General features: G+C 42.9%; 1 protein-coding gene across 2 annotated transcripts in view; it reads right to left on the reverse strand.

Moving 5' to 3' along the window:
- Window positions 1-414: 414 nt before the first annotated feature.
- The window catches only part of ATRN (attractin), a 176,069-nt gene continuing 161,953 nt past the window's right edge, over window positions 415-14,530 (reverse strand). Inside the window, exons 28-29 of one of the 2 annotated variants that reach the window (XM_082669774.1) lie at window positions 10,848-10,966; window positions 415-4,882 (exon numbers count right to left, since the gene is read on the reverse strand). In XM_082669774.1, the coding sequence (XP_082525900.1) occupies window positions 4,555-4,882; window positions 10,848-10,966 (447 nt within the window). In that variant the 3' untranslated portion in view covers window positions 415-4,554. The remainder of the gene's footprint in view (window positions 4,883-10,847; window positions 10,967-14,530) is intronic. The other variant, XM_082669772.1, reaches the window with a different exon arrangement.

Here is a 14,530-nt window from a genome sequence, read left to right on the forward strand (position 1 = left end):
GCAGGAGCCCATGAGAGTACGAGTAGCTGAATGACCAAGGGCAGCTGGCGAGGCACTGGCATGGGCGTGATGGTGCCTGGGCAGAGCTGTCCCACACATGAGTCTCTGTCCCCAGCACTGGTGTGTTGAGGGCAATGTAGGCCACAGTGGGGATGTTGGGGAGTCTGCTCACAAGCTGCTCAGGGCTCCTCCCACACTCCAGGGCTCAGTTTTGCGCAGAGGTGTCTGAGGTGCCCACCCTGTTGGTTTACACCTCAATCATGGACTGCCAAGTGCTTCCTCTGAGGCAGTCTGAAAACTGGTAAACTTTTTAAAACATGTTTTTCCCCTTTTCTTAAGGTTCTAATGACCAAATTGTAAAAATAATTGAAACAAAATCAAACTCTTAGAACAAAACCCACATTTTTATCAGATCTACTTTTATTTCAGAAGGAAGTTTGTATTATAGTATTTACTTTTGTTTATATACAGGTTCTTCACATTTGTGTTTAAAATGCACAGACCTCCCTTAATTCTCTTGTTCCGGCTTAAATTAGCTGTTATTTTACAATACAAAAAATACCAAAAAATTGCAGTCCTAAATGTATGTATAACATCCACAATCCCCAGCAATGAAATAGTTTACAATACTTACTCCATATTTACATGAGTGCAACAGATGCTAAATTATACATATTAACAAACTAAACTTGAATCCAAACCAAAAACCCCCGAAACAAAACCGTAAATAACTATAAAACATTTCCAGAGCCAAAATTAGTTCAACAAAACAGGCTTCACTAGTGTTTAGAATGCTTTGTGCACAAATTCAGTTATTGAAAGTCGATTCCATTATTGCCTTTAAAAGAGAAGGTGCCAGTTTTCCTCTGCACTCCCAAATCGTCTCCCTGCAGGCGAGGGTGTTTATGAATTTGGACAACTCAGGGGAAATGTCTCTTGGTGGGCTTCGCTATTTACAAACCATCACGATGATTTTTATGGTTTGAGCCATTTGGTAAATTTGGTAAACATTTCAGGCTGAGAGCCGGTACATGGCCTGAGGCCAGACCCTCTGCCTTCCTGGGTCTATCCTCAGGTGGCCAATTCTCACAGAAACCACGAGGAAAGTTCTCCTGGGATGACAGGTTTGAGGAGCTGGATTCTGTTGTAATTCTGAAGAGCAGCTTTTCCATCTCAGTCACTGCTCTAGTGTTAGCTTAGGTTGTTAGTAAGTAGTGAATATTTGTTGAATGAATGGATGAATGAACGAAATGTAAGGATCAAAGGTGTTAATGAAAAGGATACCACCACCCAAGGAAGTGAATCACTCCCATCCCATCTCTAAATATACTCTATTAAATTGAAGGAGCAAGATTTGCACTGAAAGATAAAATGTATTTTTCTACAGATAGTGCTCTGGTCTTTCCATTTGCCCCAGATTTCCCGGTGCATCTCCAATCTTGCACATCAGGCCTTTTGCTAACAGTCTCTGTCCAGGGCTGCTTTTCTTCCAGGTTAGCTCAGGGAGTATGTGGTTGCCTTCTCTGCACACCTCCTCCCACACTTAGAGGTGATCCTCACAGGGAAGCACAGACCTCTCCCCAAACAGTGTAGGAAGGGGGCAGGAGGTGGACAGGAGGCCAGGGTGAGGTTCTCCATGGGGAAACAGGAGCTATTTATCAACAAAGCAGCCACGCCCAATCCCACTCCCAGTTTTCAGTATAGTAAACTATGGTCCTGGGAAATGGTCATTAATAACTTAGACAAAACCACAACAAAATGCAGCCCGGAAAAGCCCTTTTTGGAAAATCTGACTAGATCTACAGGTATAGTCTTGGAGTCTAAAGACTAAGAGGAGCATTTCTCAGGACAAGATTGGTCTTCCCTGGGCACCCACTGCTCCGAGAAGCTGACAGGAGAGTTACAATGCACTCCCAGAGCCAATGACAGGGGCAGAGACATCCCGGCTGCCTTCGAGTCTCTTCACACACTGCCCGCATTTTCATATGTGCACTGACAGATGATTCCTACTTTAGAAGCTATCCAATCAGTCCCAGATGCATTTGAACACTTGGGCACAATGGGGATGCCTTTCGTGGCTTTGTTATCGTATCAGGGCATAACGAGAGGACTTCTCTGAACCTGGATATCCAATATATGGCACAAAAACATATTAGGTCAAACTCAGACATCATTATGTTTAATAAAAATACATTAAGATATTTTTCTGTTTTATGTACACTCCAAATGTCTGAACATTCAGACACTACTGTATAGTTATGTACAAGTGCAATATCGATGTTTTCATAACTATTTTAATTTATATACAGGCTCTGAAGTTCCACATGACTTCCTCTTGATAACTGACTCTAAGCTGAGTGCCTCCTTCTCCTGCCACCCCCTTCCTCTGGCCCAAGCCTGAAGGAAGCTGTTTGCTACTGGCTGCAAAGGAGAAGCAGGTGGATTCAGTTGTTTCTCCACTGTTGGAGCAGAATTAAACTTCACTTGCTCTTTCCTTCCTTTTAAAAAATAAACATTATCTTTTAGAAAAAAGAAAATAACCAGGTGGCTATGGGACATGGTGCTTATTATTTCAAGGCATGGGACTACCATGGGGAGGAGGCTTCTTTGCCAAGGAAACACCAGTCCTTTGAACAAACAAGGACTTCCCTTGTGGGAGGGTCCTCTCCAGTGGCCTTTTGGTAATCACAGGGGTGAAGGACCAGTCCCCAGCAGGCTCTCTGCGGGTACTGTGATCTGGGGCAGGGACATGGGGAGCTTGTAAGAGGAGGGGTCTTTTCTAGAACCATCTGCTCTTTAACAATAATGTGAAAAAGCAGCATTTTGAGAGGCAAGTCTCAAAGTAGAGGTGTTTTGTGCATCAGTGTTTTATGGTTCAACATCCTTGAAAACATCTTTCCAGGCAATTCTTCATGGGAGTGGGGTTAATGTTGGGGAAGAGGTCATACTCCCTCTCTAGGCACTGCATATAAAGGTGAAATGCCACAGTTTTTGCTCTTTTGAGTATTGATTTCTCCGAATTCACAAACTTGAGCATTGTTGTCTAAAGGTCTACGCCCCCAGGGTAATGCCATAGAACACTGGGTTTTGAAGCAGAAGAGAGATCTTGGGAGGCTGCTGCATAATGCCAGAATACAGAGCACCATGGACGGGGACAACACACCATCCAGGCAGTGCCCTGGGGAGAAGAGCAGGGACTGGCCTGCTCCACTTCAATTTGGTCACTACTTCAATTTGGTCACTTTTCATTTGGCATAGTTTTCTCCCCTTGTCCATTTTTCCCATGTGCTTTTCATCCTTATCGTTCACTGCCCTCCCCACAGCTACCCGTTGGGTCTGGGAGGGAGCATGGGAGGCCTAAGCCCCTCCTAGGGAGGAGGAGAAAGAGGGCAAACAGCTTCAGGTTCTCCTCCAGGCTTTGGGCAGGTTCTGCCCGACAACAGGAGACCGACCCTCTCCTGGCACTCCACCTGAGCCTGAGAATGAAGAATGACCCACCAGCTCAAGCAGACTACAGGAACAAAGAGTTGCCCTTTGATTAAGGGGTCCCAAGTGCTGTCATGCTCTTTTCGGCTCAAGGGAGACATGTAACATGAGTGAGCCCCTCCCTCTGTGATGCCTTGGCAGGAGCACCCAGAAGGGCTGAAGCAAACATCAGGCCTAGAGTGACCTGGGGCAAGGAGGCACGTGGGAACATGCCTTATTTAGTGTCCTTTTTGACAACAAAAACAGGAGCTTTGACAGTTAGGTCATTTCTGTTTTCCTCTCAATCCCTGCTGCTACGTTAAATGTTTCTCGGGGTGAGAAAACTGTTTTCTGGCGGCAAATTAGGTTTTAGAAAAAGAGCAGATTGCCAATGATAGCTATTTAAGTTTTATAAGAATGTAGGAATGCAATTATGTAAAAACTTATGCTTACTAACTTTCCAATTGCTAGATCTATTTAAAGTCTAGGCACTTAGTGTGTGTGTGTGTGTGTGTGTGTGAGTGTGAGAAAGAGAGACAAAGACAGAGACAGAGAGAGATAAAGAGGAAGTGAAGGAGAGAGAGGGAGGGAATGAAAGAGGAGAGAGAGAGAGAACTTCAAATGGATTCAGACTAAATTAATCAAGTTGCTACAGAAAACTACCCATTATATCAGTTGGCATTCCAAGTAACACTGCTGACCTTGACATTTAAAATAGCCTCTTCTATCTTATGATTCAAAAGAGATGGACCATTATTAATTCTCAACTAGAAAAAAAGTTACTCCCTGAAAGAGAGATATTTGCCTAAATTGTGCAAGAATAAATAGCACATCTTTTAACAAAGATAGCAGGCTTCAGATGAAAACAAGTTAATTCATCTGACTAGTTTTTAAAAGACCATGTTCAAGAATGACTGATGACAAATGTCTACTTGTAAACACTACATCTTTGTTTTTTGCACTGTTGAGACAGTCCCAAGAACAGTTTTCCACACGTGAACCTGAGTGTCATTCCTAGCTCTCTCACTCGCTCTACACCGGCCTCCTCCGTCAACAACTGGATCATCCCTGGACCTGTAACTAAATCAATTATTTCCTATATGAAAGTGAAAGGTTAGATGCTGGAGCACAGTTGGGAGAAACTGTCAAAGAAAGCTTGTGAACATGCGGATGAGGTGGATGTTTCGAGAGTTTCCAGTCTTCTGCCCTGCACAGTGTCTCCCTGCCTGCTCCCTCTTTGCAGACGGCTCTGGCACGCCACTCCTTGCTCACAGGGAGTCCTGGCCCCAGCATCAGATGCAGGTCCCAGGCTGTGCAGGGGGCTGCTGTTTCCGGTTTCTCACTGCTCCTGACTTCTCTTTGTATACTATTGGCATCTGCTGAGAAATGTCCACCAGGGCGCTGGCCACTGCGAGACCTTGGGAGAACCCACAGAGGGAACACATGTTAAGGGGCAGCTTGCTTTTATTAAAAAATAATTTTAAAAATTTCTTCTTACATTCACATGGTGCAATAAATAAATAAAGTACATACATGGGAAAAATCTTACCTCTAACCTGTGTCTCCCTCCATACTCCCCACTTCCATCAGAGTAACTTCTTTAGTTTGTATATATTCTTTCAGGGTTTATTTGTATAAATACAAATACATATTCTCCTCCTCCCCCATTTTTACACAAAAGGAGTACCTTACTTTTCAGCAGATCTACCAAGCAAAGTGCCCTGCCTCGTGGTGGGAGCATCTAAATAAGATTGCAGACATGCTTTAAGCACTAAGTTTCTCCTGTCTTTTTCTCCAAGAAAAAGCTTCACTCTTTATGATGAAATTCAGATTCATTCCACACTGCCCAGATAGCACTAGTTATTTTGATATCTACACCATGATAAGGGTTAGGATAGACTCTGGGGCCAGACTTTGGAATAAGCAAGGTTCTTTAACTTCCCTGTGCCTCAGTTTCCTCTTCTGTAAATGGGGAACAGCACAGGGCTTGTGTGAGAAGTCAATGAGTGAACTGATGTAAAGTCTTAGAATGGTACCTGGCTTATCACCCCACCACCTCCGCTACCACCTTTGCTTTGGGGACTGGTGGGTCCATTCTCCTTTTTGTATTGGTAATTGATTAACTTGATGTTCATTAGGGAAGGCACAGTCCTGGGGGAACTGGATTCCTATGCATGGGAAAAGGCCGGACAGGCTCAGAGCCCTGCTGAGGCCCCCAGGAGCCATGTTAGAGGAGCTTCTTACTCCACCTCACTGAGCCTATAAAATGGGGGAGGGGGGTAGCTTTTAAGTGCCAGGTTTAGTACCTGGCATGGAGTGGGGAATCCACACCAGTGACCACTGTAATAGCAAAGACAGAGCCAGGTGCTTCGGGAGTCCAGAGAAGGGCACCATTTAAAACGGGGGGTAGATCCTAGTCACAGCAATCAGATGAGAAAAGGAAAGAAAAGGCATCCAAATTGGAAGGGAAGAAGTCAAACTGTTACTATTTGCACATGCCATGATACTATATATAGAAAACCCTAAAGTCTCCACCAAAAAACTATTAGAACTAATAAATGAATTCAGTAAAGTTGCAGGAGACAAGATTAATACACAGAAATCTGTTGCTTTTCTATACACTAATAATGAACTGTCAGAAAGAGAAAGCAAGAAAATAATTCCATTTAAAATCACATCAAAAAGATGGGCTTCCCTGGTGGCGCAGTGGTTGAGAGTCCGCTTGCTGATGCAGGGGACACGGGTTCGTGCCCCGGTCTGGGAAGATCCCACATGCCGTGGAGAGGCTGGGCCCGTGAGCCATGCCTGCTGAGCCTGCGCATCCGGAGCCTGTGCTCCTCAACGGGAGAGGCCACAACAGTGAGAGGCCCGCGTATCGCAAAAAAAAAAAAAAAAAAAAAGAATAAAATACCTAGGAATAAACTTAACCAAAGAGGTAAAAGGGGCTTCCCTGGTGGTGCAGTGGTTAAGAATCTGCCTGCCAATGCAGGGGACATAGATTCGAGCCCTGGTCTGGGAAGATCCCACATGCCGTGGAGCAACTAAGCCCATGCGCCACAACTACTGAGTCTGTACTCTAGAGCCCGTGAGCCACAACTACTGAGCTCACACGCCACAACTACTGAAGCCTGTGTGCCTAGAGCCCATGCTCTGCAACAAGAGAAGACACCGCAATGAGAAGCCCACGCATTGTAATGAAGAGTAGCTCCCGCTCGCTGCAACTAGAGAAAGCCTGCGCGCAGCAACGAAGACCCAATACAGCCAAAAATAAATAAAAATTAAAAAAAAATTTAAAAAGAGGTGAAAGACTTATAATCTGATTAACTACAAAACATTTATGAAGGAATTTGAAAATGATACAAAGAAATGGAAAGATATCCTGTGTTCTTGAATTGGAAGAACATTGTTAAAATGTCCATACTACCCAAAGCATTCTACAGAGTTAAGGCAATCCCTATCAAAATAACCATGACATTTCCCACAGAACTAGAACAAATAATACTAAAATTTATATGGAACCACAAAAGACCCTGAATTGCCAAAGCAATCTCGAGAAAAAAGAATGAAGCTGGAGATATCACGCTCCGTGACTTCAGACTATACTAAAAAGCTACTACAGTAATCAAAACGTCATGGTTTTCCCACAAATACAGACACACAGATCAGTGGAACAGAATAGAGAGACATGAAATAAACTCATGCACTTATGGTCAATTAATCTATGACAAAGGAGGCAAGAATATACAATGGAGAAAAGTCTCTTCAATAAGTGGTTCTGGGAAAACTGGACAGCTACATGCAAAAGAATGAGATTAGAACATTTCCTCACACCATATACATAAAGACCTAAACCTAAGACCTGAAACCATAAAAATCCCAGAAGAGAACATAGGCAGAACACTCTTTGACATAAATCATAGCAAATATTCTTTTGGATCTGTCTCTTAAGGCAAAAGAAATAAAAGCAAAAATAAACAAATGTGACCTAACCAAACTTAAAAGTTTTTGCACAGCAAAGGAAACCCTGACAAAATGAAAAGACAACCTACTGAATGGGAGAAAATATTCATTTCCAAATATTTGGAAATGATATGACCAATAAGGGGTTAATATATAATATATAAATAGCTCATAAATTGAATATCAAAAAACCAAACAACCCTATTAAAAAATAGAAGACCTGAATAGACATTTTCCCAAAGAAGACATACAGGCACCATACAGATGGCCAACAGGCACATGAAAAGTTGCTGAACATCACTAATCATAAGGAAAATGCAAATCAAAACTACAAGGAGGTATCATCTCACACCTGTCAGAATGGCTATCATCAAAAAGACCACAAATAACAAATGTCAGTGAGGATGTGGAGAAAGGGGAACCCTTGTATACTGTTGGTGGGAATGTAAATTGGTGAAGCCACTGTGGAAAACAGTATGAAGGTTCCTCAAAAAAATAAAAGTAGAACTACCATATTCCACTCCTGAGTATACTTCTAAAGAAAACAAAAATACTGATTTAAAAAGATACATGCACCCACAATGTTCATAGCAACATTCACAGCATCATTTATAATAGCCAAGATATAGAAGCAACCTAAGTGTCCATTAACAGATGAATGGATAATGAAGATTTTTTTACACACACACACACACACACACACACACACACACACACACACACACACACTGGAATACTACTCAATCATAAAAAATAATGACATTCTGCCATTTGCAACAATATGAATGAACCTAGAGATTATTACGCTTAGTGAATAAGTCAGACAGAGAAAGATAAATACTCCATGTTATCACTTATACGTGGAATCTGAAAAAAGAGAACAAACGAATGTATATAATGAAACAGACTCACAGATATAGAGAACAAAGTGTTGGTTACCAGTGGTGAAAGGGAAGGCAGGAGGGGCAAGACAGGGGTATGGGATTAAGAGATACAAATTACTATGTATAAAATAAATAAGCAACAAGGATATATTGTATAGCACAGGGAAATATAACCATCATTTATTTATTTATTTAAAGAATGATTTTAACTGCAGGCGAATGGCTGGATGGAGGTGTGGGAGGGGGTTGGGGCTGTGATTTTAGAGGTCAAGGGTAGAAGAAGCAGACTACAGGGGAGAGATGGCAGCTGAGGTTAGATGAGAGACGTGGTAGAGTAAATGAAACAACGTGGAAGAATGAGACTCCAGATGTAGGACCAGCAGAACTCGCCCGTGAATTATACATAGAGAGGTGAGGACTGCCTAGGATGACTCTTGAGTTTCTGGCTTGAGCAACTGGCTGAATAATGAATTCCTTTACTGAGATGGAGATCAAAGGACCAACTGGTTAGAAGGAGGGCAAGCTCCATTTTGGACATTTTAGGCTTGATAAGACCTTGAGGTATCCAAGTGGACATTTCAAGTAGGCAATCGAATAATTGGGTGTGAAGCTTGGCAAGGAGGACAAGAATTAGAGATATTAACCTGGGAAAGACAGTGATTACTTTATTTTTGGGAATAATAAGCTCACAATGAAAAAGAAAAAAGCCCAGCGTTTAGCAGGAGAAACCTTAAGGTGTAGAGACTGGAAAGGAGATTAGCCATTATTTTGTAATAACTTTAAAGGCAGTACCATCTATTAAAAATATTGAATCACTATGTTGTGCACCTGAACCTAATATAGTACTGTAAATCAACTATACTTCAATAAAAATGAATGAATGAATGAATGAAATGGGGGATACAGAAGGGGTGGCAGGGATGGCCCCACCCTTGGGGTAGCTCTCAAGTAGTGAGCAGGTCTTCGTCAGGAGTCCAGGGGGTTGGGGCACATCAGGCAAAGTCTGGCGCAGGAAAGGCCACAGTGTTGCAAGCCTGTCACCGCTCCCCTCCCAGCCCCAGCCAGTACCTTGCCCTCAGGGAGCACCAGTCAATGTCTGCTGAGCTGGGCAGGAGATACTGCTCCAGAGTGTCAGGTTAATGGGTCATTCTGCCCTCAACATGGACAAGGCCAAGTTAGGGGCTGAACTCACAGGAATCCCTAGATGAGGGCAAATCAAGCCATTCGCTTATGAAATGAAGACAATAAATCCTCACCTGGCCATGCCTAATGTCCTCCCTCATAAGAACACCACGGACCCAGACCTTCTGAAAGCTGAGTCGAGTGGAGGCCTGCAGAATCATCTCAACTGAAAGTTGTCTAAAACATGTCTGAGGCATCCCTCCAAAGTACTCCATGATTAATCAAAATACTTCCAAAACTATATTCCATATTTCCTTCATGTTCAACAGTAAAAGAATGTTTATCTAAATTATGATTCAAGTATTTCATGGAGTAGTGTAAAAGATGGATAAAACACTATATAGTAAGTTGTAAAAATGTTTATGATAGTTACATGAAAAAAGAAGAATAAAAATTAGTTATACAATCATTGCAACTAAATTGCTGATAAGGGCTGGAAAGGAAACAGAACGGTGAAAATTGGTGGGTGTTGGATGGTAGAATTGTGAATAAATTTTCAAAAACTTCCTTTAGGATGTTATAATTGTTGTTTGTGCCTTATACTTAGAGTGAAAAAGAAAAAGAAATACATAAATACAGAAAAAGAAATAGTGTTAGAAATACCAATTTGAGAGCCACTAGCTTGAGGGAGCTAGCTGGAAGCCATGAGAGTAAGTAAGATGATTGAGGAAGAGCATATGGAGTGAGGAGGGAGAAAGCCTACATTTAGAGGCAGAGCAAGGAAAAAGATAGTAAAGGAGCAACACAGACGCGGGGGACTGGAAACACTGGCGGCAAAGAAGGTTTGGCCAGAAGCATCAATACCACTGGCAGGCTGAGAAGGCTGGGGCAGTGAGGAGATCCAGATTTTTCCCAGGAAGGAATGGTGACCTCAGGAAAGATAGGTTAGGAATACAGTGGCAATGGGATCATCTCTCCAAATCCTCACAACGACAGGAGGCAGGGCCTACAGGTATACCCCACTTTACTGTGCCTCACAGATACTGTGTTGTCATTGTTGTTTAACAAATTGAAGGTTTATAGCAACCCTGCATTGTCAGATAATAGTTAGCATTTTTAGCAATAAAGCATTTTTAAATTAAGGATGTACCTTGTCTTTTTAGACATAATGCTATTGCACCATAACAGGCTACAGTATAATGTAGACATAACTTATATGCACTGGGAAACCAAAAAATTCATGTGACTCGCTTTATTGTGATATTTGCTTTATTGACGTTTTCTGGAACCAAACCTGCAATATCTCCGAGGTCTGCCTGAATGCAATATCGCTTTTATAACCAAGTTCTCTACAAAAGGGAAGGAGCCTTCACACATCTAAAACATAAACCTCATTTGTCAATGACCCTCATCTACTCACCCGACTGCCCAGGAGGAGGGATTCCACCGAGGCCTCGAGGGAGCCTCACAAACACAGAGAGGACAGCAGCTTTGTTGCCAAAACATGGCTCCAGGGCAATGGGCTTGGGAACAGTCTGGTGGAAAAAAAACAAAGAATTACCTAAAGCAGTGTTTCTGAAGAAACACCTTCACCAGCCTTTAGATGTGATTTTTTTTTTCTTTGCGGTATGCGGGCCTCTCACTGCTGTGGCCTCTCCTGTTGCGGAGCACAGGCTCGGGACGCGCAGGCTCAGCAGCCGTGGCTCAGAGGCCCAGCCGCCCCGCGGCATGTGGGATCCTCCCGGACCGGGGCACGAACCCGTGTCCCCTGCATCAGCAGGCGGACTCTCAACCACTGCGCCACCAGGGAAGCCCTAGATGTGATTTTTAAAGATGCCCCTATATTAGTTTCTATTGCTATGAAACAAATCACAAACTTCGGTGCTTAAAGCAGCACCTATTTATTATCTCAATTTTGTAGGTCAGAAGTCCAGGCAAGAGCTCTGTAGGGCTCTCTGCTTAGGGATATAGGTCCTATTCTTGTCTTCTATGAGTTCTGGAAAAATTCTCAGCTCTATCTCACAAAAGTCTCAAGGGTCTCAGCTCTTGTCTTCAGAAGGTGGAAGTCAAGTTATCAGCTGCATTCCACTTTTACCAGGAGGCACTGGGGAAGAACCTGCTTCAAAACTCATTAAAGTTGGCAGAATCCAGTTCCTTCCATCTCTAGGTCTAAGGTCCCCATTTCCTTGCTAGCGATCAGCCAGGGGCCACTCTTCTCTTGGAGGCCACTCACATTCCCCCCTACCTGGTCCCTCCAGCTTGAAACCACTAATGGTGCTCAAGTTCTTGTCATGCTTCCTCTTCTGCCACCAGCCAGAGAAAGCTCTCCTTATATCTTAATATCAACTACCCTCAGACTTTAATTACTTCTGCAAAATCTCTTCATAGCAGAACCTGGAGTAGTGTTTGATTGAATATCCATAAGACAGGAATCTTGGGAGCCATCTTTAGAATTGTGCCATCAATTTCTTCAAATTGAAGAAAATCATTTCCAGAACCACTGTGACTACAGCACAGGGAAATGAATAGATGAGTGAAATGGCAGAAGTGGGGAAACCAGTTATGAAGCAACTGCAAAAACCTAGGTGGAAGAGGATAATGGCCTAGATCAAGGTGATAGGTAACAGTGGTGGAGGTGGTGCACAGTGGTCAGGAAATATTTTTGAAGATAAAGTCAAAAAGATTTGCTGATGGACTGGCTATCCAATGAGGATGAGAGCAAGGACGAGTCAAGGACAATTTTGGCCTGAGCAACTAGGATGATGAGTTGGGGAAGTTATGCCAGAGGAGCAGGTGTGGGGAACAGTATTTAGAACTCAGTTTTGAACATGTTAAATTTGTTAAGATGCTTATTAAGACATCCAAGTGGGAACACTGAGCAAGCAATTTGATATATGAGTTGGATACTCACAGGAGAGGTTTGAGTGGAGAGGTTTAAATATCATGGTGTTTAAATACATGATGGATAAGATCACTGCTATGGTCTGAATATTTGTGTACTCCCAAAATTCATATGCTAAATTTTTTTGGGGGGCTGCGCTGGGTCTTCGTTGCTGTGCGTGGGCTTTCTCTAGTTGCGACGAACCGGGGCTACTCTTCATTGTGGTGCGTGGGCTTCTCATTATGGTGGCTTCTCGTGTTGTGGAGAATGGGCTCTAGGCGCAGGGGCTTCAGTAGTTGCAGCATGTGGGCTCAGTAGTTGCGGCACGCAGGCCCGAAAGCAGGCGGGTTTCAGTAGTTGCAGTACGTGGGCTCCACAGTTGTGGTGCATGGGCTTAGCTGCTCCGCAGTATGTGGGACCTTCCCAGGCCAGGGATCAAACCTGTGTCCCCTGTACTGGCAGGTGGATTCTTAACCACTGAGCCACCAGGGAAGTCCCATATGTTAAATTATAATACCCAATGTGATAATATTTGGAAGTAGGGCCTTTGGGAGATGATTAGGTCATGAGGGCACAGCCCTCATGAATGGCATTAGTGCCCTTAGAAAAGAGACCCTGAGAGCTCCCTCACCCCTCCTACAACGTAAAATTACAGCTAGAGGGAATTCCCTGGTGGTCCAGTGGTTAGGACTCTGCACTTTCACTGTCAAGGGCCCAGGTTCAATCCCTGATCGGGGAACTAAGATCCCATGGTGCAAGCTGCATGGTGTGGCCAAAAAAAAAAAAAAAAAGATTACAGCTAGAAGTCACTATCTATGAACCAGAAAGCAAGCCTTCCCCAGACACCTAATCTGCCAGCACCTTGATCTTGGGTTTCCCAGCCTCCAGAACTGTGAGAAATTAATTTCCATTACTTATAAGCCACCCAGTCTCTGATACTTTTTATAGCAGCCTGAACAGACTAAGACAATCACCAATGGTGTAGGTGTAAAAGATGTGAGAAGAGGCGCAAAGACTGAGCCTGAGATGGCTACGACTGTTAAAAGATGTTGGGAGATGAAGAGGGTTGAACGAAGAATACAGAGCACAGAACAGCCAGAAGGTGTGTGGTGTCCTGACAGGAAAGTCAAGACAGCATTTTAAAGAGCAGCCGGCTGTGCCGTATGTGTGACACGGGGTGTCACTCAGGCTTGTCTATTCTTCTCAATCCCACAAATTATCACTATTTTATCAGGACAACGTTTGCTTAGATTTAGGCACATGTTTACCATCTGATTTACTCACTATTTCCTCTTATTCCACCCTCCTGGGGTAATTTCCCTCCTCTCTAGCACATCCTTTAGACATTTCTTTTATACACACCTGTTGGTGGCAAGTGCTCGGTATTTCCCATAATCTGAGGATATCTTTATTTTATCCTTGTTCTTGGAAGGTAGTTACTGGGTACACTAACCTAGGTTGGCAGTTCTTCTCTTTCAATACTTTGAAGACATTCTTCTTCTCTCTTGTAGCTCCTGAGAAGTCAGTCAGCTGTCACTCTGTCATTCCTTTGTAGGTGATCTGTCTTTTTTCCCCAGTTATTTTTTAATGTGGTAAAATGCACATAACAAAATTTACTATCTTAACCATTTTTAGGTATATAGTTCAGTGGTATTAAGTACATTTATATTGTTGTGCAACCATCACCACCATCCATCTCCAAAACTCCTTCATCTTGGAAAACTGAAACTCTATACCCATTAATCGGCAACTCCCCATTCCTTCCTCTCCCAAGACCCTGGCAACTACCATTCTATTTTCTGTCTCTATGAAGTTGACTACTCAAGGTACCTTATATAAGTGAAATCATACAGTGTTTGTCTTTTTGTGACTGGCTTTCACTTAGCATAATGTCTTCAAGGTTCACCTATGTTCATCTATGTAGCATTGGTCAGACTTTCTTTCCTTTTTAAGGCTGAGTAATATTCCATTGTATATATATACCACATTCTGTTTATCCATTCATACCTCAATGGACACATAGGTTGGTTCCAACTTCTAGCTACTGTGAATAAAGCTGCTATGCACACGGTGTGCAAATATATCTTCAAGACCCTGCTTTCAATTCTTTTGGATATATACCCAGAAATAGAATTGCTAGATCATACAATAAATAATTCTATTTTTATTTTTATTTTATTTGGTACACGGGCCTCTCACTGTTGTGGACTTTCCCATT

Source organism: Grampus griseus (genome assembly GCF_964374135.1).
Source record: "Grampus griseus genome assembly, chromosome: 14".
NCBI classification, from domain to species: Eukaryota; Metazoa; Chordata; class Mammalia; order Artiodactyla; family Delphinidae; genus Grampus; species Grampus griseus.